General features: G+C 37.3%; 1 protein-coding gene and 1 long non-coding RNA gene across 6 annotated transcripts in view; one reads left to right on the forward strand and one right to left on the reverse strand.

Moving 5' to 3' along the window:
• Window positions 1-27,421, forward strand: part of LOC145665058 (ATP-sensitive inward rectifier potassium channel 12-like) — a 286,562-nt gene that overhangs the window by 152,783 nt on the left and 106,358 nt on the right. For 2 of the 4 annotated variants that reach the window (XM_081732315.1, XM_081732314.1), the window contains exon 2: window positions 11,231-11,316. The exons of the other annotated variants lie outside the window; for them this stretch is intronic. In XM_081732315.1, coding sequence (XP_081588441.1) covers window positions 11,255-11,316 — 62 coding nt within the window. In that variant the 5' untranslated portion in view covers window positions 11,231-11,254. The remainder of the gene's footprint in view (window positions 1-11,230; window positions 11,317-27,421) is intronic. 4 annotated transcript variants of the gene reach the window in all.
• LOC145665062 (uncharacterized) overlaps window positions 1-27,421 on the reverse strand; it is a 119,261-nt gene that overhangs the window by 89,594 nt on the left and 2,246 nt on the right. The gene's annotated exons all lie outside the window — the stretch shown is intronic.

A 27,421-nucleotide genomic window follows, 5' to 3' on the forward strand; every position in this document is an offset into this window, starting at 1 on the left:
ATTGCTCACTCACAGATGAATTTTGTTTAAGTTTCTACGAAAAGAAAAAAATGTATTTTTACGACTTATAATGCAGCTATAACGATGGGTATGATTAATGGGAGTCCCCTCTCCCCCCGCCCTCTACGTGTTTTTCTCTACATATATTCGAAATTAATGTATCGATTTTAATTTAATTTCCTTTGATATAGAAGGAAAGTAATTTTCTACTCAAAACTATATTTCAAATGATCAGATAACTCTGAAGCTTTTCATTTTAAAGAACATGTAAATTTGTTTTTGCTGGTGACATCTTTTTTCGTCATAGTAGAATGGACTAATTGAAATAATAATAATAATAATATATGGCTTATCTCCATAGCGGCCGTTCTTGGGGTAGAGGAGAGTTCTTATGTTCCACAAGTTCGGTTTGCCCTTTCTAAGATCTGTATATCTTTGCTTGAATGTCAAATATACATATATACCTGACTTTCCCAAAAATATTTAGAAATTGGCGTTGCTGCTTATCTGCTGCCAAAGATATTTCTAACAAGCACGACGAATAGAAAATGTTCCAAAAGGCATTTATTTATTTATTTACTTATTTATTTATTTATTTATTTAGTTAGTTAGTTTTCTCACTTTATTTATTAGTTAATTTTCTCACTTTATTTATTTATTTAGTTAGTTAGTTTTCTCAGTTTACTTATTTATTTATTTATTTATTTATTTATTTATTTATTTATTTATTTATTTATTTAGTTAGTTAGTTAGTTAGTTAGTTAGTTAGTTAGTTAGTTAGTTAGTTAGTTAGTTAGTTAGTTAGTTAGTTAGTTAGTTAGTTAGTTAGTTTTCTTACTATTTATTTATTTAGTTTTCTCACTTTATTTTTACATTATCTTTGCTAACTATTGGACAAGTGTTTTAAAAAAAGGAAATTTATAGTTTTACGTGTCATATTTATGCCCGTTAGGCAAAGAAAATGGATTATCATTGAACATTGACTATGATGAAATAATTGGCGAATGAAAACGTGGCGATAAGCGGGAGAATCCCTATAAAAAAAACGGACACGATGTTGTCCACCACAAACTTGCATGGCTGGAATCGAACCAAGAATCTCTCATACTAGAGTTGAGCGCTTTTTTAGTCCTGGTTTTGATTCCCAGTGGAAGTACATTTTGTGATTTTAATTCAGTCTGCTTAGGCCATTACATGACTATTTGAATTAAGTAATACTCCGGCTAGAAAATCAAAAACAATTGCGATTTGAATCGATGTAGAAAAACAGTCAGATTGCCCCTTTCAATTGAAAAACGATAGATCCATTGAATGCACAAATATCATGTTGAATCAGCAAAACATTCACCTAATACGACGAGAAATAACTCAAGTTCCTACAAGCTTCCAAGTTCATTTAAGGAACCTGTTTCTACAAATTGTAAAAAGGAGCGTTTAAAAATTAAAGTTCAAATCCTTTGCACTTGAAAGTTGGAACTCCTTGGTCAGAGCCTTTCTTGAATGCAACAAGAATTATAGCTTTCACAGTTTTACTATTTTACTGTCTCTTGGTTTCCTTTCTTTCTTTCTTTCTTTTTTATTATAACGCCAATTAAGTGCTGGTGAATGGCTAGAATTCAGGCTTCGCAATTAGAAGATAGCAGGTTAAAATCCTATGACAGTCGATCTTCACTGGGTTTCATCAGAAACTTTTCACATTCTCTTCAGAGTCTTAGGTTCAAATTCTTTAGCCATTCATTTTTACTGATTTTTTTCAATGTTTCCCTACACTTTCCGTCACACTCTTGAATTTAAATTCTATGATTGTCTGAATATTTTCAATGTTTTTGAAATGAAATCTTTCAGTTTTACGTTCCAAGGTTATGCGAAAGGAAATGGTGAAATTAATGAAATAATGAAGTGAATAAAGTGAGAGGAGACGGGAGACACCCGAGTAAACCCACGCACACGGTGTTTGTCCACTACAAAGTTCACTTGGCACGATCTATGATCGAACTATGGACCCCACGCACCAGAGGTAAACGCTATATCACTGAACCACAGTAGCCCCTTCAATTTTTTTTTCTTTTTTTTTTTTTTTTTTTAGATCCCCTTCAGACTAATAATAAAATGGTGCATTTAAACATATTTAGGTCCTGGCTGAGTAGTTTTATTTTTTCTCTTATTATTCCCGAAAAAAAAATATTTTGTGGAAAGAAAGTAAGTTATGATGAAGCTGTAGTGTACAAAACAATTTAAATCTTTCTCTCTCTCTCTCTCTCTCTCTCTCTCTCTCTCTCTCTCTCTCTGTCTCCATATTTATGGGAAAATGCAACGAAAGTGCTTCGTGGAAAGTTACCTTGTAATTCTAGGCTTTAGAGACATTCTGTAATTTAGCCGAGACGAGACAGAGTTGTGAACTGTATAAGCTATAACTATTCTTTTTCTTGGGATTTTGAATTTTCTTTTTTCTATTATGTCACCTGGCACTACTGACTATTCAGTAGAGAAAGGAAACGAAACTTAACAGTGATGATATATCTTACACAAAACCTGTTTCGTATCCCTCGTGCTATTGTGTTTCAAGTCTTCACTGCAATTTCTTTTGTGCCAGCAAAAATCTCAATGTTTAAAGCTACGTTGCTATACCATATTTTAAAGTAGGTTTCCTTCTGCCCTTCGGCTAAGAGAGTAGATGAGTTTCAAGAAGGGAAAAAATCATAAGCTATTCCAACCATCACGTAATGATGTAGTCACAGGATTTAAACCAAGTCTTCAAAATATAACCTCCGTTTGTAATTATGGACTCTGGGTACATTCACCTCTACGCTTGATACTCTCTTCTTTCATTTGTCCATTTCAGTATTTTGCATTCTGAAAGTCCATTTATTATAAGCAGCAATATATATATATATATTTTTAAACATTTCTTATTTATTCATAAAGTTGCCATTCGTGTGCACAAAACTACAAATATATTAGTGAATCTTCTATTGTCTTATTTCTTTACTTTTTAAACCTTAATTCAGGTTTTATATCTTTAGCTGCAGACCTAGGTCCCAGCAGTGGCGGCGATTGGACGTTAAAAGTGGGGGGGTTAATATACAAATTTCCCTGGTTGAAACTATATACATTAATAGGTCATTTCAGAAAAGTGGGGGGCAACTGCCCCCTTTGCACCCCCAAATCCCGCCCATGGGTCCCAGGCACCAAGTTCCCTTATAAATAATTCTGTACTATCAAGTATGTTATAAAATAGAGGACCTGTTCATATGTATCTTCATCGTATTAACTCAATGAAGCCAAAAAGCAACCGAGCATCGGCACAATAAACGAGTCTGATTGCCTATTCTCGTTTCCGCCATGAATGCTGGCTCAAAACATTGCGATCTTATTGGACGGAGCGGGCAGAGTGGAGGTGGCGAAACTGTGACGTATGGCTTTCCCGATTTTGTTGTATAGAAAGATCCTCTATTTTATGAAATTCTTGTGTAATATAGTAATTTTAATGTAAAAATTAATGAAAATGGTGGATGATAATGAAACTTTACGGATGAACTTTGAGCTTCTGATCCTGTTTATAACTTGTGTCGGGGCTGTCATTTGGAGAGGGCAGAGGTGAGCAACTGCCCCTCCCTTCTGAGTTGGAGAAATATATATATATATATATATATATATATATATATATATATATATATATATATATATATATATATATATATTAAATCAATTCAACAGTAATATACCAATAAAAATGTGAAATTCTTATATGAGCTGAGAATTTTGCCCCTCCACCTTCTAGCAAAATCTGAAATGACGGTACTGGTTTGTGTAGAAGCCACACGCAATGTTGGAAAATCATTTTTCTAGGATTTAGGATTTTAGATTTCTCGGCTTTCGGCATCTAAGGCCATTTAGCCCGTCAGGATTTGAGGGATGATGTCCCTCAGCGAGCACACAATAGGGGGAAAGGGAAGGAAGGAAGCGGTCTGGGACCTGTAAGTTAGGTACCACCCCAGCATTTGCCTGGTGTGAATGAGGAAAACTAAGAAAAACCTCATTCAGGGTGGCTGGCCTGAAAAAGCGTGTTACACTTTTTCGACCGAGTGACCCCACCGGGAATCGAACAAAATCATTTTTTTTTATAACAGTTCAAAGTATGAGTACATTTTTAGCGCACTCTCTGTATTATTATGCCACTTTATTGAATTGTGAATGTTTATGTGGGAGCATTTCCCAATTTACGAACAAACCGGGATAAGTTCGTACTTCGCACGTCGTGATAACAGTATTTGTATAAACAAATTCATACATATGGCAATGTTGGCTGCTCGGCAAACGGCAGCTAAGATATTCATTTTTCATTTGTCTGATTTGATTTATGGAAACAATATTTCTAACACACAAGGGCGCGGATCCTGAGAGATGGAGGGGGCCTGGACCCCACAAATTTAGCTTAGGCCATCCCAATATTTGGATATTTTTGCTCCCATCTCTCCTTGAATGTGTGACAACGAAACATACGTACCAGAACTTCTTTTCTCCCAAAAGTTATTCAAAAAATGCTGAGATGAAAATTGTCAACTGCTTACAAATATCATACAAGGGAGGATCTATCCTTTTGTACTAAATATGATTTGCAAATTTGTTGTTTGCATTTTAAATTCAAACATATCGCCACTTATAACATATATAAACATGTGCTGCCCTCTACAATTCCAGAGCGTGTTCAATAAAAAATTAAGATGTTGCATATGTTGCTAATAAAGTTGGTATACTCTGGCCTGTCCAGAAGCCTTCATGTGAAATTATACGTATATCTTATAAACAAAAGAGGATCTTGCATAAAAATATGCACGTTTATGATTTAACTATTTAAAATGTGAATTATAAGAATCGATATGACGTATGCGAAAACACCATTTGCTGAATGCAGTATCCACCTCACATCAACAGAATAACATAGAGATCAAAGGAAAGCCTTTTATGGCGAACGGCCAAGTGCATGGCCACGGGAAGGAAACACCTGCTCCATAAAACAATGCTTCCATCTATGGAATAACAAACAGAATGCTATTTTCAAACATTTTACGATATTTTTCCTTTGTTTCTTCGGCGATTTTCGGAGTATTTTAGAGTTTTCATTCATTTATTACAGTACCCTTCTTAACCGATTTTCTTTTTTCTTTTCTTTTCTTTTTTAAAGTCCCTTACTTCAATTTCCATGTTGATTATGTGTCAAAAGATATGGCGACTTGCGTGACACCTTTGGAATTATCATTATACCGGCATTTAAAATTAAACTAAACTAAACATCCTTCCATCGCACCAAGTATTAGCCCAGTAATATTAATATGTGGTCAGCACCAGTGCTGTAGTCCTAAAGCAGCGTTCCTCAACCATTTTTTCCTTTGGGGGCACACCAAAGTACGTTTTAAACTTTCGCGACGCCAATGCATGTGATTTTTTTTCCCTAGATGCAGAAAAACCAAACACATAAAAATACGTACCTTTATCATTATTATTATTATGAAACAACTATGACACAAAGTGTGAAAGACAAGTGTGAAATTAAGTCGATTGGCGATACTTTAAAAAAAAAAAAATCCAAAGATAATTTCTTTACAGAAGATCTTAAAAGACATTAAAAATTTCCCAATACACCTGACATGTATTCGCGACACACCAATGGTCGCCACACAGCGGTTGAAAAACGCTATCCTAAAGAATATACGCTGTTTGGTGAACATCTATGATTGGCATTATGCAGTGGCGTAACTAAAGGCTGGGGGGCCCTCCCGCAGACAGCGTGGAGCGGGGTCCCTTATCTACGTCCTACTTCACGATTTGGGGGCCCCCGATGGCTTAAGCCCCCCCCCGCAATGCGGGGTCTGTGGGGCCCTTATTTACGCCCCTGGCATTATGTATATGACAACAAAGAAGACATAAAGGCTACGATACTCTTTTGTAGTCTAAAATCATTTAATGCTATTTTCTTGCTGATGTTTGTTGGATAAATAACTCCATCATTAACATAAATGGCGCATGCAGTGTACAAGGGAATAAAGTCTGGAGATATTTCATCTTTAAGATCTCTTTCAGGGCTTAGAAGATGTTTGTCCAGATATTGTCTCCTGTAATGTTAAAAAAAATGTTAACTTTTCCATGTACTTAAACTTAAATAAATGAAATGAAATCTTTTAGTTTAACGTTCCACGATTATGTCCTTTAGAGTAAGGGAGACGATGTGGGAGGGAGCGGGAGTAACTCGAGAAAACCCACGGATACGGTGTTGTTCACCACAAACTTAACGCGAGATCGAACCAGGGACCCAACGGACCAGAGGTAAGTGTGCCCTCCTCATGTACTTACGCGTATCGTATAAACCTTCCCGCAATTTTGGTAACAGGACTTAGTTCCTTTGTGCTCTGAACGCCCCAAATGGATACGCAGAAGGAAGCGAAAAGGAACAAACAAAATCGCGTCCGATGTACCAGAAGGAATTTAGAAAATTGTGCTCAGGTGTAGGATGAAAATATGAATATCATATTCAAACAGAGCTTCTACACTGATATTCACAGATCATAAGAGCACTAACTTCCACAAAGACAGAGCTGACGTAATCTTCTATTATTATTCTTCTCTCTCTCTCTCTCTCTCTCTTTTTTTTTTTTTTTTTTTTTTTTTTAATTTTTATGGTCGCAGAGTAGTCAGAAAAAATGATTCCACCTTATGATTTTAGCTGTTATAGGGTAAGAAATAAAGTGATATAGTCTTGTTACTACTGGAGTCATGACCCGATTAAATAAATAAATATAAACGAAACAAAAATACTATATGCTTCTAAACAGAAGACGTACTGTAATGACAACATTTAAGCAGAAGATATATGACGTTTACCGCCGCATACCCTCGACTACAGAACTGGTCAGCACATCTATAGTTATGCTAGCTTTCTAGAGTGGAATTAGCTACTTCTTAATACAAAACATAGTCCAAGTGCCGCCAGAGGCTTAACTAGACACGTGCAAGCCACTGGTCCTCCTGTTTTTGGTTTCAATAACTGACAATTGGCATCCTTCAAATTTTATAATTGAATCACTTTCGTATCCTAGACATGAGAAATACGTAACTCTAAATATCATTTATTTACAAAATAGGATAATTTCTAAGTTTTTTTCAAATGTATTGTGGTATTCTATAACATTCCTTCCTCCGACAAAGTTTCTATTAGTTGCTGGAAGTCCAGCTTCGTACCCAATGACTGCTCGATTGAAACAAATGCTAACAATTTTGACCCATAATGTTTCTTAGCTGGTTTATTATTATTATTATTATTATTATTATTATTATTATTATTATTATTATTATTATTATTATTATTATTATTATTATTATTATTATTATCGAAAATGAACGCTCCGTACTGGCAGTTGCGACATGAAGGTGAGTAGGGATGCGGACGAGACGGGTCGAGACAGAATTTTAATGACAGAATTCGAGTCGAGACACAGCTCTTCCAATAGAGAAGAATACATTTTTCGAGTCGAGACATCACTTTTACAGCACATTTTCGAGACGAGGCAGCCTCAAATCTTGTCTCGTGCGCATCCCTAAAGGTGAGAAGTATCGAAGTTGTAGATTTGCGGAAAAGTTGATGAAAAATTCTCATTGTTACAAGACAAGCAAAAGTTCACTTTTTTAAATCAATAATAAGCACAGTACGAAATACTTAAAATTTCTTACGAAAGTCTTACGAGTTCGTGATTGTTATAACCTAATATTAGGCATGGCATGTATCGATATGATTATAGAAATAAATACGTTGTGTTTATAATCTATTTACTGTTAAGAATGATTCCTGAAAAATGTACCAAACCATAGTTGGGCCCGTGAACATTTAGCAGTTCAGCCACCCTGTAGTTCAGCCACCAGTTCAGCCGCGCCTGACTGCCTTATGATAGAGTAAATGCCGGAAATGCTGTGGTCTTACTATGAGTAGAAACCAGGACAATGTGGGATAAATAAATACAGATAAATAAAATAACTATACAGGGTGTTATACAAATGTGTCACAGTATTTTGGGTACAGATTCCTCATTTCAAAATAAGGAAAAAGTTCATTATGGACCTGTGCTCAAAAATGGATAATTTCGCAGTTATTGGATGCTAAAAAAGGGAAATAAGTGAATTTTAAAAGTTCATAGTTCCATTACCATGGGATCTATCGTAGTAGGGTCAAGACATCATTGAGGAACTGGTATAGGAACTGGTAATGCACTATCATCTTTAGAGAAGCTGTTTGGGAGTACTTGATCACTCTCCCCCTTCCTCTCTAAAAATTGGTGTATAAGTACTGGAGCATTGTTAAACATGGATATTTGGTTAGTCCATATACCAGTTCCTCAGTGATGTCTTGACCCGACACCCGACTACGATCAGTCCTACAGTAGTGGAACTATGGATCTTTAAAGTTAATTTCTTCACGTTTACGGCACCCTATAACAACGGAAATATGCACTCACGACAACAGGTCCACATGAACTTTATTTCTTATTTTGATGTGAGAAATCAATTCCCAACATAGTGTGACAAATTTTTGCAACACCCTGTATATATATGGTTTCCCCTAATCATTGTTCTAAACTTATTTCCCCTTAAGTTTTTTGAGACGAGATTCGAGACGAGGCAAGAATACTATAAATATAGGATTGTCCACGATATGAGGTGAGACAGAATTTTCGCAGAGATTCGACAGATACACTTTACGAGACTAGACATCATTTCTATAACATATTTTCGAGACGAGACAACCTCACCCCTAGATAGATAGATAGTGGCTTAGATGTAGTCATTGACCGAGCGAAGTAGCTCAAGTGGTAGAGCGTTGACTTCGCATTCGGGAGGTCGTGGGTTCGAATCCCGCTGCCGACCATCCTGACTGAGGTTTTTCAGGGTTTCCCTCAGTCCTACCAGGCAAATGCCGGGATGGTGCCTACTAAACAGGCCCAGGCCAATATCTTCCCAAATCCTTTCCATTGTTATTGTTGTTGTTGGATATCCAGTGTAAAATGGCCTCTGAGCTGTATCTGGTGATTGTTAAATAAATAAATAAAATAAACGGAAGACGTACCTCTGTAGCTAACTCTTGGATATAATTCTGCCTACAACTTGAGGTAAGATAAGAACCATACGGAATCGAACTGTGGATCTCTACATAGAGAGCACATCTTCTATTAATAGCGACCCTCCAGCGCCATCTATTAGCAACTGGTTGAACTACGAACATGTGGTCACCGCCCAGTCTCTAACAGGGGTCTCAGGAGCTTTCTGGACGGAATCTAACCCGGGGCCACGCTGACGTGAGTCAAACGCTTTAACAACTAGATTATTGTATCCTTTTAGATTTTATGTTCGTTGTCTGAAATTCTAACAACACAACTGACCAGTGTGCTTTACCAGTAAAAGCTCATTTTGGTGCCGCAGTGAAGTATGAAGGGGAATTTTAACTACAGCATTGCAGTATCCCGTTCGTGTCGTTCGCATGCAATTGGAGTTCTTCTTATCTCCGAGAGCAGCTATTCCAAACGGGAACAACGTCGAGTAACAACAAAATGTGTTTTGATTGGTTCCCCTTCGCCACCTGCTACTCTCTGTCATAAAATAGTGACCACAGCCAAAGAGTTCTCCTCACACTACAACAAAAGACATCTGATCCCTAACTAAATATACCCGCAAACGTCTGCCAATTCTGTAACATTAATTGCGTGTAACATATGTTTGTTTATTTGGTCACAGCGGAGGGTATTTTTAAAGAGGTTGTAGCGTCGTAAAGACTGTTTCCCCACCCTCTTACAAACATTTATTACTATTAGATGTCTAGTGATATTATAGTACTACAATTGTTTGTACATATAATAATAATAATAATAATAATAATAATAATAATAATAATAATAATAATAATAATAAACTATTAGTATAGTGAAAAAGTATCTTTAAAATGTAATTGTCACATGGATACACCTGCTTTTAAAACTTTCATGACTGAAAATAAATCAATATACGAATACTATAAAGTACACTTAAAAGAGTCCAAAGCTTTAGAAGCAGGGCCGAGTAGAATCGCAGACGCTCTAAAGATTTTTGTGTTCCCATAAGTGGGTAATTCAAAATACAAACAGTAATAATCCATAAAACAAAATTTTATTTTTCCGAAATTAAGCAAAACTCAGTAAAACTGAAATGTTTATTTTGGTATACTCTTCCGCTTTATTTATATTTCACAGGTTCTCTCTCTCTCTCTCTTTTTTTTTTTTTTTTTTTTTTTTTTGGTCATCGAGGCTGGATGAGACATGAACCCACAATTTAAGACGGAATCCGAACACCGTAATACCTTCAAATTTCAATGTTCTTCTATTGGGAATCGAACCTAGGACCATATCCACCACGGTCAAGAGCGCTAGTCACTAAACCTGTGGGGAAAGCCTAACAGGCTCATGTCTATTGTAATATTTTCTTCTTATTTTCTGAACACTATCAACGACTCCACATCGATTAGGGCAACTTCTGCTTATTTTTGAAAAAAAAAAATAAAATAAAATCTTTCAGTTTAACGTCCCACGATTATGCCCTTTAGACTAAGGAAGACGATGATTAAAGCAAGTGAATGATGATGGAGGAATTGGTGGAATGAGAAAGTGGGAGAAAACGGAAAATGCTCCGAGAAAACATATCAATGATGTCCACCATAAACTTACTTGGTCGGAGATTGAGTCAGGAACCCCACGTACCAGAGGGAAGCGCTCTACCACTAAACCACTGTGCCCCCCTCTGCTTATTTTTATGAGTAGGGCCCCAATGTTAACCATTAATCAATTGGTACATTTATTTTTCTGAATAAAGTCACCGAACAAATCCATGTCGAGTAGCATATTTTACACCACTCGTTTTTGTGAATAATCTTACCCAATTAGCCCATTTTTAATTACTTTTGTCTGCCACATTAGGTTGTATTCCCTGAAAGCACCATTTCGTATTCACTCAGAATATTTTCCAAAGCCTGTACGTGAAAATGGTGTGTTCGTTTTCTGACTTCTTCCTTGTGTTTGTACGAGCATGTTGTTGATAATTTACCATATTTACCATCAGTGGAGGCTCTAAACATGTGTGACCATTTTCATTTAAATAATGACTTTTCAATATTAATGTTGGTGCAAGTATAATACAAGTATTTTCTGTTCGTTTTCAGGTGAGTTGCGTATGTTTGGTAGCCATGAAGGACAACAGTGCTTCACGCAGATTCACTTTGTACCAAAATCTTCTCAGAAGCCTTTGGTGAGTAGAATTATTCAAGTCGAAAGAGAACACTCAGATTCCATTACATTTTTCTTAAATTAATTAACATTCAGGTTCGACTATATTTACACAAATATCAAGAAATTTCTTTGTGCGTAGTAGACCAAGCTACTTCAGTGAAGAGAAGTTGGACTCCGCATTTTAGAAACAAATCTGGACTGATTATTACAAGCAAAATAAAGATCCTAATAGCCTGAAATATTTTGATATCGACGAATTTCGTCCATTTTTTTCCAAGATGAACAATCACATTAGATACAGTAATTCAACAAAGTAAATGAATTTCGATACTTAATTAGCAAGCACTATAACCAGGGACGTACGCAGGAGGTGGGTCATGGGGATCCGGACCCCCCGAAATTTCGACTTTTGTGTAAATTTAGCCTAATTTTAGGGGCAATTTTAGGAACTCTAATAAATAATATCTTCATATTAAGTTTGGACCCCCCGAAACAAATTCCTGCGTACGCTACTGACTATAACCTAAATAACAGAACACAGATGATTTTTATATCTATTATCTAGATGAGTTTAAATGTTCCATACTCCATTGTTCATCCGTCCCTAGTTCATGGGAGTACTTTTTAACATAGCCTTTGTATTAACCAGAAAACCTCTCCCTTACACGGGTGGACACCTTCGATTACACCATACACTTTGTAGATAAAATTTTAGTTCCTGACTAGAATAAGTGGTCGAGCTAGGGACCAGAGATGGTGTGGGTCAATGAAAACGACCCATAACCCATTAACCCAACGTGACTCACTCCGACTCCGATGACCCACTCGTACCCACCATCTACCAAAATCCATCGTCATCAACTATGACCCCATGATCCACACCCTCCTCTCCACTGTCTAAAGAGTTTAGACTTCAGGCCCGTATCCAGGGGGGTCTAGGGGGGCCCTAAAATTTTCACGGTAGGCTTGCAAAAGAACTATAATATGGTGATGAACTATCATATGGTTGGATCGGACCCCGCTAACTTCAGCCACCCCTGTTCTTACATTTTTTAGACGGCTACTGGCCTGTTAGACTTATAATAAAACAAGGCTGTGAAATTATCACCACTCGGGGTTTGAACTTCTACGGCCAATCGCTCAAGCACCGCTCCGTTATAATAGCGATGGATCTGACCTTTATAATATAAAATGGTAAAGTGTGTCGTGGGCCATATTACGATGAACTTCAATTTAATTATCATATATAATTATTTCCTTGTTGAATTACAGATACTTTTCAATGGAAAATAAAATGAAATTTGAGTCTCAAATCAAGGAAAAGTAGGCCAACGTAAAGGAAAAAGTATAAAATCCGACTAAGTCTCGAAAGCCAAGTATTAAGTCCTGTTGTTATTATTACAATCACACATATCAATATCCAAAAGTGACTGAAGTTCTTTTTCAAAAAATCTTTTTAAGTTTTACGTCCCACGAGTATGCCAGCTAGGCTAAAGAAGACGGTGATGATGAGAAATGAATGAAGTGGTGGGTGGAATGCAGAAAATTGAAGGAAACGGGAGAGTCCCGAGAAAACCCACATACACGGTGTTTGTCCACCACAAAGCTTACTTGGTGCGAGCTGGGATCGAACTAAGGACTGCATGGACAAGAGGTGAACGCTCTACCATTGAGCCAACGCGATCTCTTCTTTTTTACTTGGATATACTCATCTCAGGTAAGTAAATAGAAACAAATGAGAAAGAAAGAAAAATGGAAGCCTTGAAAGTAAAACGTAGGCAAATTCACCAGTGTTAGAGAAGATGCTGTCTACAATGCACTGAGCAGAGTGGGTAAGTGGGTCATGGTGAGTCGGTGGATTAGACTGAGTCACAGTGGGCAACTTGACCCACGACCCACTGACCCACTTGACACACTTAACCTACAACCCACTAACCCACTCCATCTCTGCTAGGGACCGTTCGAACCAGAGGTGAGCCACTGTGCGCTTATATTAAAAACCTGTGGGAACTCACGTGGGTCGGACTCCAAGTTAAACTGTAAGTTCACGTGTTATATAGCCCTGGTTCTTCAAACGAACGCAACGAATCGGTCAGGGGTAAGATAGTTGAAACGTCATTTGCCCCGTTCTTCAGTGCACGTCACTATTACTCGAGTACTACTATAAAGTGAGTGGTTCCACGTAATGGCGATTGACAACACTGTTGATTGGAGCCGCGTTGATACTTTGTATAAGCCGACCTCTATATTTAACATTTGGCATTCTGTGATGAGACGTTATTCTTCTGCAGAGATTGCGCAGGTGATCGGGGGAGGGAGTGGATTGAGAGCGAGACGCAACATCTTTCTCATTGCTCTCCTGCAGATAAACAATGGATACCTTGTTTCTTACAAGCTTCCTTCGGTGCCAAAGGCCCATCCAAATACTCTGGCCGTGTGCTCTTTGTTTACGCTTATGCTTTACTCTCGTTATTGCTTCACAAGAATAACAGAGATTAAAAATGTTTGTTCAAGCATTCCAACGGTTGAACCAAGTTCGACGGATTTTAAAAGACCTTCTACATATAAAAATAAAACAGGTAGTGTGTTTTTCTTCAAATACATAATTCGTTTTTAAAGCCAAAATGCTCGGGTGACCACAAAAGAAATGAGAGGGGGTGTCAATAGGGAGAAACTGCGATTTTGAAAGTTTAGGGTAAAGAAATAAAATTAAAGTAGCTACTAGTACTAACTGTATAAAACAATTTACGAAAAAAAGCAACATATAACTACCAGAAATGAATATTTTCTTTTCTCCATATAAGATAAATTTTCTAATAAAATGTATCTCTTCATGGAAGAATGGATAAGTCACATGCTTTATGTGCACACGGTCCCAGGTTCAAACCAGAATTGAAAATGGATGTTGAAGTACAACCAATGAATTTACCTCGTTAGACCTAGGTAGAACAACACATGCCAAACAAATTTCTATAGAAAGGTACAATCTGAAATCGTGTACAATACAAAGGTCCAGTGGCGGATCCAGGATATGATCAAGGGAGGGGCTAAACCATAGTTTGCAATTTTATCCAGTGTAAAGCAGGATTGAAGCCCATTTTATCCAGTGTATATCTGAGCGTCAAGGGGGGGAGCTATAGCCCCTATAGCCCCCCTTGGATCCGCCCTTGCAAAGGTCAGTCATAGCTCTTGCAATATTTCCACTACCGAATTAGCAGACGCATGTATACGCCGTGATTGACCGTAAGTGCAAGTTCAAACTGAGCCAAGAGGTAGTGTGGTAATCGGACTATTTAACACGCACGCCGCTACTCCGTTAACATCTTCAGTCAATCTTAAGTGACAATGTCAATGAGTGTTGAACAACGCCTGATACGTGAACTGAGTTCGATCCCGCGCATAATGCTGCGACAGCAACCTAAAACATTTATCATGCGAAAGGGGAAGGTGCAGTGAGTCACAGCATTGCAACTCTTTGGTTCCAGAAATTTCGTGCATGTTGTAAAAATGTCGAAGATTAGGAAAGATCTGGAAGGCTTACGGTAACAGATTCTGAGGTCGTACGACACGCCATTGACAAAAATCTATCCACGACGATTGTCAAACGAACACGGCATCTCCCACTTCAGTGTAGTTCGTTACATTCTCCAACAGGAGAAAATCATCAGAATCTTCCGCATTGTTCCGCATGAATCGACCTTAGCTCAGGCCCATAGGACAGTGGATGCGTGCCGAGATAAGTACTGCAAAATCTGTGCAATGTCCATTTCCTGAAATGGATTCTCACATGTGGCGAAAAGTTGGTGTTTTCCGAAATCTGAGTTAACAAAAGCAGTGGTTGAGCAAGAGCCAACTTCCAGAAACGGTCATCAAACAGAGCCGTTTCGAGTATAAATTCGTAGTCTGTGTGTGGTAGAACTACGAGAGGTAATTCACTTTGAGTTCCTTCCTAATGGTCGCACCATCAATGCCGGCCTTTATTCAAAACAGTTGGAGCGGATGTATGCTCCGTTATGGCAAAAATATCCTTCATTGGTGAAGCGAAAGCGCGTCTTGCTGTAACAGGATAACGCAAAAGCACACTCGGCTCGAAAACCAACAAACTAACTCAAGAACTTGATGACGTCAAACTGATGCCACATCCGACATATAGTATTGATCTTACTACCAGCTTCAGTCCATGGCGAAATCCCTGAAATCACAATGCTTCGCTAACCAGCAGGAGGTGAACACAGAGACAGCTGACTTCTTTGCCTCCAAAGACAAGACGCGCTATCGACGTGGAATCTAGGAACTTGCAAGAAAGTCGCTGCGGACACTCCAACACGAGCGGTTATATTTCAACTGTAAATCTGCTTTCATCGTACTGAAATAAATACAGACATATTGTGTGCCAGAATATTACAAGACTTATAACTCATTCTTGTCTGAAAACACAGTTCAGTTTATTAGTTCATCTTATCAGATAGACTTCTGGGGTGTCATTCTGAATCAGCAGAAAGGGGATGAAGATGCCGATGAAGATATGCAGAACATTGTAATTAAGGCTCGCGATTTTCTATCGATCGATATTTTTAAGTATCGAAATCGAAAATATTACTGTTTCATATATCGATATTTTCATATTCGATATTTCAATGTTTACAAATATTTCAATATTGTTCAGTTTTTGATATACTGTGTTTTTAATATTTCAATACTTCTTCGAAATATTTCGATATTTCGATGTATTCATATTCGATATTATGAGTCTTCCATAACTTAGTATTCAATATTTAGATATTTTGACATTTTCGATATTTTCATATTCTGCGATTTACTTTAATTTTTCGATATCCTATATTTTAAACTCGATATTTTTCAATATTTTGGTAATCAGTATTTTTTATATTCGATAGTTAACATTTCAATATTTTTCATGCTTCGATATTTTTCATATTCGATATTTTTGACATTTAGGTATTTGATTTTCCGATATATTTCGATATCCAATGTTTCTATGGATTTTGATATTTCGAGAACGTGATATTTCATTATTTTGATATATCGATTAAATTTGGATATATATCACCGATAACATTTGGAAGGTGATTCCTGACACGAAGATAAGACAAGCAGTATAGACCATCCTGAATGCACAAATGATTCCTTTCAAAGTTCTAGGGGGCCGGCGGGCCGCGGTGGCTCAGTTGTAGAGCGTTCACTTCTGGTACTTGGGGGTCCCGGGTTCGATCCCCGTCCCCGCCAAATGAACTTTGTGGTGGACATACACCGTGTGCGTGGGTTTCTTCGAGGTTCTCTCATTTCCTCCCACTTTCTTGATTTCATTCATTACTCATCATTACTGTCTCCTTTAGCCTAACCGGCATAACAGTGGGACGTAAAACTCAAAGATTTCATTTCATTTTTTGAAAGTTCTAGGCTGCCGAAAACATGAAAAAATGAATTTTAAAGATGCTCCAAAACTATGGGAAATTCCGTATTCGGGTCAAGACTTTACTTAAGAACTAATATGTGCGATGTAAAAAACTATATGATTCCCTGTATATATATCGGAATGAGCATATCTCACAGCTATAATTGAAATTAGTTCGTTTTGGCTATTAATGGTATAAATATGGCGCATTCAGTGCATAAGGGAATCAAGTCCATTTTAGACATATTTTAATATCTTTATCGAAATTTCTTTCAGAGCATAAAATATTTACATTCAGATAGGCCCTATTTTAAATACCTCTTATAATGTAATACTAATACTACTACTACTCATAATAATAATAATAATAAATGAAATCTTTCAGCTTAACATCCCACGATTATGCCATTTAAACTAAGGGAGACGATGATTAAGGCAAGTGAATGAGGGTGGGAAAATTAGTGAAATGAGAAAGTGGGAGGAAACGGGAGTACCCCGAGAAAACCCCCGGACACGATGTCGGTTACCACAAATTTACTTGGCCAGCGATCGAACTAAGGACCCCACACACCGGACGTAAGCGCTCTACCACTGAGCCATTAAATAATAATAATAATAATAATAATAATAATAATAATAATAATAATAATAATAATAATAATAATAATAATAATAGTGTTAAGTTTTGATCTACCACACAAACTTTATCTCTTTTTATCACTAAGTTAATTTTCCTGTTTAGAAAAAAGATATCACCAAGTTGTCCTATAACAGGAAAGTCGGAAAACCACATGACTGTAGTTTTCTTCGTAGGCGGCCGATGTAAGTAAAAGGAACACTGTCCCCAAGCATGTGTTTTCTCCTAAGGAGTTTGTGTGTTTGCTCCACCAACAACCATTGTTTGATTTTGGTCCTCTGTAAGATCACAAACAAAAGTGATGAAGAAATGTCAAGAAGTTGGGCAACCATATTGGTTTCATCCCTGACAAACACTGACGCTTTGTCTGTGGTCGGTGCGCTCTGTACACGCACGTAGTTGCAGCCAGATTCAACTGTCAACATTGGATGCCACAAGGATCATAGACGTGCATAGAGTATTTGTTTCTGATAATAATTGACCTGTGACTCAGATATTTTGATTAGATTAATTATTATTAGATACATTTATTTATTTATTTTATTTATTTAGAAAACAACATAACAGGCTTAATGCCTAATTATAGTGTCATATAATACATACATAGACATATATACATTTACCCGTACAATTAATCAATTCACTTCGAGTGTCAGGTACTCGGTAATAATCCTGTTTCTAAATACATATTCTGACATACTGAATATATGTAATATATCAATTTTATGACTTAATTCATTGTAGGAGTCGCACATTCTCCACAGCGGAGATTTTCTGAGAATATTTGTTCGTGCCCTTTCACAGAAAAATACACCAGTATTCCCTGGTCTTGTTCTGCCTGTTGGAACGCTCAGATATATTTTCGTGATAGCTCTGGACAGTCAATTTTATTATTTAATACTTTATATAAAAATAGTAAATCAAACATCTTTCGTCGATTCTTCAACGTTAGGAAATTCAAACTCCTTACTAAGTCCACGTAGGGAATCTGTTTGGGATAGAAAGCTGTTTTCTTGTACGAAATATTAGTATCTTCTTTTAATATCTTCTTTATACAGAAATGCACTAAAAATACACGATTTTTATACTCCGCTCGATGCGAGGGGATCCATTTTTCTAAGATAAATTCATTTAATTGAACTTAATTTATTTATTTTTATTTTTATCATTATTATTATTATTATTATTATTATTATTATTATTATTATTATTATTATTATTATTATTATTATTATTATTGAAAACATGAAATCCTAAACTTTACGCCTTATAGACTCATACGAGGGTGATTCAAAAAGTAATGCCTCCAAGGTGGTACCGTTATTTGTGTTTGACAGATACATAGCACCGATACAGGTATCAGTGGAAAGCTTGCAATGTCAGCTACAAATGGTGGCATCATTTTTCAACATAGTTCCTAGTACAGGCAATACACTTGCATCAACGCGAAATAAGGTTTTGTCATGTCGTCGGCGAAGAATTGTGGTGACTGCTGGCGACACCAACGCCGAACTGCTCCTTCCACCTCCACCTCCTTTCACAACTGTAGCGTTTGGCTCTTAAGATGATTCTTAAGTTTGGTGAACAGCCAAAAGTCACAGGGTGCAAGATCCGGACTATAGGCAGGATGAGGCAGAATGTCAACAACAGTTTGCCAACAAATGGGACAACTTTGAATTTTTTAGGCGGAGGAGAGGACGTATGGCGGTATTCCATCGACTGACGCTTCGTTTGCGGATCGTAATAGTGTATCCACGACTCGTCGCCGGCGATGAATGTTCCTGGGCGCACAACCCTCCGCAGTCAGAAATTCAACCGGACGTCACCACTGGATATCATGGATCACTCCATTACTCTTGAACTTGAAGAGATAGGAAGGTGAAACAAGTGACATTCTATAGCTTAAACGTCAGTGCGTTAGATAAACAGTTCAGAACGTTTGCAATACTACTGGCCAAATAGTGGGCTTGGAAACATTACTTTCTGAATTTCCCTCGTATATTATAGGCTTATATGTTTACGTCTTCTATAGGCTAAAGGAGACGGATGGTTCATGAAATGAAAGTGAATGAGTATGGAAGAGTCGGTGGAATGAGAGCGTGGGAGGAAAAGAGAGAACCCTGAGATGTTATCAACTACAAACTCACACAGTCTGACGCGGTGCCTCAGTGGTAGACCGTTTCACCTCCGGTGCTTGGCGTCCCTGGTTCAATCGCAGCTCGCGCCGTGTGAACTTTGTGGTGGACAAACACCGTGCTCATGGGTTTTCTCGGGGTTCTCCCGTTTCCTCCCACTTTCTTTATTCCACCATTTCACTCATTTCTCATTATCACCGTCTCCTTTAGCCTAACCGGCATAACCGTGGGACGTTAAACTCAAAGATTTCATTTCATTTTTCACACAGCCTGAGATCAATCCAAGGCAATCTCGCTACCACTGAGCTACCGTTCTCATTTTTCCGGGAAAAGATGTGAATGAGGACAGGGGGAGCTATAGACTGTCCTACTTTCTCCCTTGCGACTTCTATAGTTGACATTGTCCTGTTTATTTTCGTTCCAGTTTCAGATACAAAAAATACCTGATCTATAAAGGGAATATCCCTACCCTTCTGCCCCGTGAACCTTCTATAAATATAAATAGATCATCCTAAGTTCTCTGCTCAATTTCACTTGGATTTATGGCGCCCAGAAAGTTGTATTCACGTCGCAAATCTAATACTTCTTATTTTGTGCAATATATACGTCTATAAAGAGCATGTGGGTTTGTATGAGTGCTTGAAATAGTGCAGTCAGTCAAATTTAAAAAAATAAAATAAAATAAATAAAGAACAAATTTCTCGAAACTACCAGACAGAACAAACAAAATAAGTTTTTCGTTTCCCTGATGTTTTCCTTTGAAATGAAGATAAAGAAAGGAAGATAATGATGGGACGAGTGCCATGGACGTCGTAAACATAATCTGTGCTGGCGTTGTTCAAAGAAATCGCCCGTTGTTCTGACAAATCGACTCGGATGGCCAGCGTAGCAAACACTCCCCACGCCGATGATATTAACACAGATCTAACCGCGTGACAACACGCATTAGGTTTCAGTGCTGGCATTTAAAAAAAAAAACGTTGCTTCATGTTATGTAATCCTTTCGTCCCAAGTGGACTAAATAACTTTGTTAGTCTGTGTCATTTCTTACCTAGTAATAGAAAATGCAAACTTTAACCCTCCACGTTGAAAAATGAAATGAGATCTTTGAGTTTTACGTCCCATGTTTATGCTGGTTAGGCTAAAGGAGACGGTGATGATGAGTAATGAATGAAATGATGGAATGAAGAAAGTGAGAGGAAATGGAAGAACCCCGATGAAAGCCACGCACACGGTGTTTGTCCACCACAAAGTTCACTTGGCGGGGGCTGGGATCGAACCCGGAACCCCAAACACCAGAGGTGAACGCTCTACCACTGAGCCACCGCGACCCTTTCCACGCTGGTTGAGTGGCAAGCGCGTGTGCCTTTGGTGCACGGAACTCCGGGTTCGATTTCTGGTAAAGTGCTGCAAAAATGTCTTGAGCCGTGGCAAAAATGTGAACTAAAGCTCACCCTCGACACACCCACGCGTTGAGCCAATAAGGGTTCAGCTGTTGCTAAGCGAGAGAGCCTCAGCGAAAGGGAGTGGAATTCCTTCAGCCGATAGCAGCGCTCGGAACGGAAGATTAGGTGTCAAGTTAATGTGGTGCATTTATAGAAGAGCATTGAATCTCTGGTACTGCGTTGATTCGTACAGTATTCCACGTTAAACTGTATATTCACGTCTCATGCACCCTTGGTGCTGAAAGACAAACACCGTGTGCGTGGGTTTTCTCGGGGTTCTCCCGTTTCCTCCCACTTTCTTCATTCCACCATTTCATTCATTACTCATCATCACCGTCTCCTTTAGTCTAACCGGCATAAGCGTGGGACGTAAAACTCAAAGATTTCATTTTCATTTTTTTCCTTGGTGCTGAAAAGAAACGCTAAACACTATCTACAACAAGTGATGAAACTTAGATCGTTTAACAACATTCCAATCAATTAATCCACATCTCCTTTAAAAAGGTAAAGAACTTTCAAGTTATTTATTTTTTAAATGAGTATTTTGTAAAGTTTTTTTCTTTTTAGTTAAGGAAAATGTCTGTTTTCTTAACACTTTAATAAAATAACAACGGAAAAATAAATGATATTATTAGAAAGTTTATGAGACAAATTGATAATGAGTTTTAAGATGATCCTCAAAGTAGATGCTCTACTATCACAGGTACTTTACTTGTCAATAAGGCAATGCGATCTAATCTATCACTGCTTTTATTTTTCTAGTTGTTCCATCCCGAAATTTCTCTCTGAATCCTATCCCGTTAACAGAAAGGAATTAATTGAATTCTAATATTCAGAGAATCGCATAAAGTTGTATAGAAACATGGTTATTTCTAATTTAATTCTAATTTTCTTCATGAGCACAGGTCTTTCCCATTCGCCCTCAAATGGAACTGATAATCAGAAAACGTATTCATTATTGCCTGGCTGAATTATTGGAGTTCCGTCAATCTTGGCATCGAAAAATTATATATTAAGAATAATTTGTGTACTAAACATGTTCTGCCATCTAGTCGCTGGAGTCGACTTCGCTGTATTTAGAGGCGCTTTTGCGTCTGATTAGCCTCGTACTAAAAGTTTGACTAACGCATGATGCTAACTTTCGTTTTTAGAAATACATAGGTGATGTTATCTATGACTTACATTGAAAAAGGCCAGCCACGACTTTTTCAAACACATTAAAAGAAATCAGAGTGAGAGAGAATAGTTTTATATGTGTGTTTGTGAGAATGTGGTTCCGAGGAAGCGTGTCAGACTACACACTCACGTTCCGAGGTAAGGTTTGTAGAGCCAAAAAAGTCAATTGCCTCGTAATACTTTCCCCGTTTTGCGGCATCTGTATAACCCTAGGACCTCCCAAAATTAATCCTATGATTTATAGCGGAATGTACGTGTATGCTGTGTATAGTCGTACACACAAGCTTCAAGAATGGTGGCTCTCTCACACACGAACATTTACCGAAAATGCCACAAACACAACCTAAGTATACAGCAAATATATAACTTCCATAAAACTCTTAAACAATTACAGTAATTCATTGTTCAAACATGACTTTTAAGGAATCAACAACACGAGTAATAAAAATAGGGGATTGTTTTATCAGCTGACTGAACGTGTTCACTTAGTATTCATAGTTTAAGGGAAATTTGGTACTCAAATTTAGCAAAAAGGGAGAAAGGGAATTTTTCGATAAAACTGAAAATTCAAGGAAATTCACGCGTTGACTGAGTAACCATTATAAATGTTTAAATTTTTCTTTGTTTCTCAGAAATAAAGCAGTACAATATATATATTGTGTGTGTGTGTGTTCAAAGCAGGGGCGGATCCAGAACAGACTTCTTGGGGGGAGCGGTGGGTTATAATATTGCTACTTAGAGCCACTTTTAAGAGCTCCAAACTCTGGGATGGGTTTACTTATATATAAAATTAAAAAAACGTTCCTCTTCTGGGGGCGATCGCCCCGATCGTCCCCCCCCCCCCTGGATCCGTTACTGGTTCAAAGTAGGATAATTTGTACCCATTGTTGGCTAGGTGTATTTGTGTTTATTTTTTGTAGAAAAAAAGTCAAGGAAAAAGTAAAAAATAAAAGCAAAAACAAATGATTAAAAGAAATGTAGTGGCACTTTCTTTAATATAACTAAATTCATCTTATTACATTAACTTCTGTCATACGAATTGAACACTCAACAAACTAGGGGGAAAATGATAAGAAAAGGGAAAATTTTGAGTAATTTGAGGGAAACTTACGAACAGTATATTTACTCGCATGTTAGCTGCAGTGAACATTGGATCAGCAGTTTAGTAATGATGTCACGAAACAATTTCTGACGGGGAAGTTTGTCCACCTTTTCGTGTGAGGAGTTTGTCTTATGTGGGATTTGTCCTAGACTCTTTTTAAGCAGTATTGAGTATGAGTTATTTAGTTGTTTTGACCAAAATTTAGGTTTGTTATTTTAGAGCAGTAATTGTATCAAACCAAATAACAAATAAAACATTACAATAATAACTTAGAAAAGTGGATTGTAATTTATTGCGACCCCCTTTGAGCTCTGCGGCCCTAGCAGTTTGTCTTATTTACCTAATTGGAAAACCGACGCTTATTAATAGAACAGTTCTACTGTTTAAAAAAAATAATCACAGTTCTACTATTTTATAGTCACAATATGTGTGCTTGGCTATTCTCAATCTGATCGATATTTTTCCTTATCATTTCATGTTATTTTGTTTATTCAAATTGCAACGTTGCAATACAAATAGGACAAATTTCTACCAATAAACTATTATCATAGAGGAACGACCTGTTGCTAGCTAAGAAATTCCAGCAAAGCCTCATGATGACGCTACTATCGGCGGTTAATGCAAATAGTCCATAATTACAGTTGTTGTATTTCTTGAACCTTGGAAGAGAGGAGACATGGTTGCTTTCGCATAAAAGAGAGTATCTAAATTTCCATAACCGTAGCTAATTTTTAGTGAGTTCTTCCCCTTGACATTAATGATTTCTTGGAACTTTGCATACGACCTGAGGGCCTTTCAGCAGAATTCGTAGAAAGCAAACTGGACCACAACAGAGCGTTGTTTGCTCACTTCACCACCAACTAACTTCTGTGTACGTTTTATTGCTTTCACTTTATTCCCTTTCCATTTGCCAAAAATTACCAACAACGAAAGAAAAAGATCTTTGGCTGGTAGTTGCTACACCTGTTGGCAGAAAAATAAATGAATTATTTCTTCCAACCCAGGATTAAATCATATAAATGGAGCATGCATCAAATCGCATGGCATTTCATCTTCTTGCGCAGAACGACTTCTTATTTTTAACCAATGCGGTGTCGTCTCCTTTGTAAATGCAGTTGAAACGGCCGCAGCAGTTGAGATAAATAATAATAAGGAGAAAAGAGGTGTTTATTTCTCTATAAATTCTTAGCTAGTTTCGTTTGATGCAGTTGCTGTGAAACAGTAGTAACTTTACCCGTGTAGCACTGTGGAGGTCAATCATTCACATTCTTCGTCTCTCCTTCAATGTTGAATTTTCAAGAATTAGTTATGTCTACAATTTGACGTAGGCGATGACCACATATGATCGTGATCTCGAAGGACCGCGGTGGCTCAGTGGTAGAGCGTTCACCTCTGGCGCATGGGGTCACTGGTGCGATCCCAGCTCGCGTCAAGTGACCTTTGTGGTCCGTGGACAAACACCGTGTGTATGGATTTTCTCGGGATTCTCCCGTTTCCTCTCACTTCCTTCATTGTACCATTTCCTTCATTTCTCATCACCACCGTCACTTTTAACCTAACCGGCATAACCGTGGAACGTAAAACAGATTTCATTTTCGAATCATAGTAGTTTTGGCATAATGATAGCTACAAATGGACCTTCTATTTTACATGCGTATGTGTAATCATGAACCCTTTCCCCCATTTAATTTTCCGATGTTGGACCTTGATATTCTTTATCAAAATCGGAACATAGCTCTTACCCTTTATCATACCTAGGAGTGCACCCACGGGGCGGTCCACCGGGTCGGACCCCTCAAAAAAGCTTCGTAACACAACATACACTATAAAAATTATTGCTCACGTCTACTGACCGATTACCGTCAATTCTGCTGCCAAACGATTACACTAAAACTTACGGTATTACTGTAAAATTTATGGTTATAGACCATAAAAAGGCCGTATTTATACCCTATTACCATACTTTAACACTAATGCCGTAAATGTAATGTTTACACTGATACATTTGTATACTTTCGTAATAAAACGCATTTGTTTAGCAGAGAAATACTTGATATAAACTAAAACTTTGACCTTACTTATCATCTGTACTATTTCTTTATTAATAAAAACAATCTAATTTTATCATTTTCGATAATAATACCTAGGTATAGGCGTCAGTAGTTAAAAATTTTATTATTATTATTATTATTATTATTATTATTATTATTATTATTATTATTATTATTATTATTATTATTATTATTATTATTATTATTATTTGCTGTAGAATAATATCCATTCGACAGTATATAAACATAGTGCTTTGTATTATTGAACCCCTCAAAAATGTGTATTATCGGGTACCGCGCCTGATGGTACCCAAAGCCCTTACCTAGACTCTTTTCGTGAGGTAATAACCACTGCATTTCCTCGAAAAATAAGTTCGTCTCATTCGAAATAAGATTTACCAGATGCCTTTCGTATTGATATCAATAGATTTACAGTTATTAGGACCACAAGAATGACTAAAGGTAACACATAGATTATAAATGTTATCGAGCTGAATAAAATGCCATGCGTAGTTTTCGAGAAAATCGAAAGACTAATTTTTTGTAACCCTAAAACTTGATACTGGACGACAACCACGCCATCTATTAAGATGAAACTAATGCTGACGTATGATGAGTAACCAAGCTTTTCATTCTGGCAGTAACAAGACGCCAGTACACAGAATTATAAGCCATAATAATTATAATTAATATTAAAATTTTAATGTCTGTTTAACTAGAATTATCTCCAATGATATGACACCGACACATATCAACCGATAGTTCATATTCAGCTGAACAAAATGAGGTACTTGAGGGCGAATTCTCATGCGCAAGTTTCGAGAAAATCTCTAGAAACAAATTTTTATGTCTCTAAAAAGTATTTCTTGTTACCAATAATAATTGGTGATACAAGATAAAAGTGGTAGTTTTTATTAGACCTCCAAATTATATATTGCATAAGAGTGGGAATTCTCATAGAACGGCTTTGTGCGTCCGTCTGTCGACAGGCAGTGGCGTATTTAGGGGGGCTTCTGGGCTTAAGACCCCCCGAAATCTTACTTACTATAGTAAATTGTATGAAATATCTTGGGGAATTTTCACATTTTCAGGCAAAGCCCCCCGAAACAAAATCGTAAATACGCCACTGTCGACAGGTATCACACCAAAAACTGTAAGAAATATCAAGACGCGTTTTTTGCAATCCGTTCAGCGTCCCGAGGGAAGATTCCATCTTCGTTAACATCTATTCAATCCGGAATTGGTTCAAATTAACAACTTCCTTTGTCGCCATAGTACAAAAACAGTTAAGTATAGCGGGTAACGGCTTTCTGATAAGGATTAAGAGTGTGAGGAACAGGTCCCATCTTTGATCTTATTAGTCTATTGCAAGCAAAAGTTATAGGTGCAGTACTTCATGTTTAAGATTGAATTTCTGTAGTTTGGAAGTCTACCGTAGTGTTACAATGGGAAATGAAACTCAATTCTTATGTTTGAACAGATTATTTCTTTCTGTACAGTATATGTTAAAAAAAATAACTGTTAAAGAATGTAGGACTATCTATTGTTGTTTATTCTTCTTCTAATGGTAACGTACATTCTCCCAACAGCAACTCCTTACTTTACCATTTACACTGTCAGCTTCCTGGAGTCAAAAAGTGTCAAGCATAGTCTAATACCATTCACTTCATTGCTTGGACTTCAACTGTTTTCTCAGCACTAAGGCTAGGTTAGACAATCTAGTGTTCAAAATGGACTTCGAACCAATACTCGTGTTTGTCTCCAACGCTAGTGCACTCTCGGGGATGAAATCTGTTGATAAACGTCCAAAAAACAATTTGCCCAGAAGGAATACTATAACCATTACAGTGGCGGGGCTTGAAGGTACACATGGTAGATACTGTCTTCCCGTTAAAATTTTATGTGGATTAAGTTTAGGTCTTTTCCTAATTTAAAATTTCCTATAATTTATCTTCCTTTTTTTTCTTTTCAAGTAGAAAGTAGATCCTTATTTAGACCCTGCTTCCACGTAAGCAGACAGATTGCCCAGCGTCTAGCGGAACCTTGAACATTATCCTTGTGTTGGATCTATATTCCTTGTTTTACGGGTCCTAATATTAAAATTGAGTTTTAATAGAGCTGCGTCGCCAGTTAGAATACTTGGGATGTTACTCAGAGTTGAA

The sequence above is a fragment of the Thermobia domestica genome, chromosome 11 (genome assembly GCF_964235325.1).
Source record: "Thermobia domestica chromosome 11, izTheDome1.hap1.1, whole genome shotgun sequence".
Classification (NCBI taxonomy): domain Eukaryota; kingdom Metazoa; phylum Arthropoda; class Insecta; order Zygentoma; family Lepismatidae; genus Thermobia; species Thermobia domestica.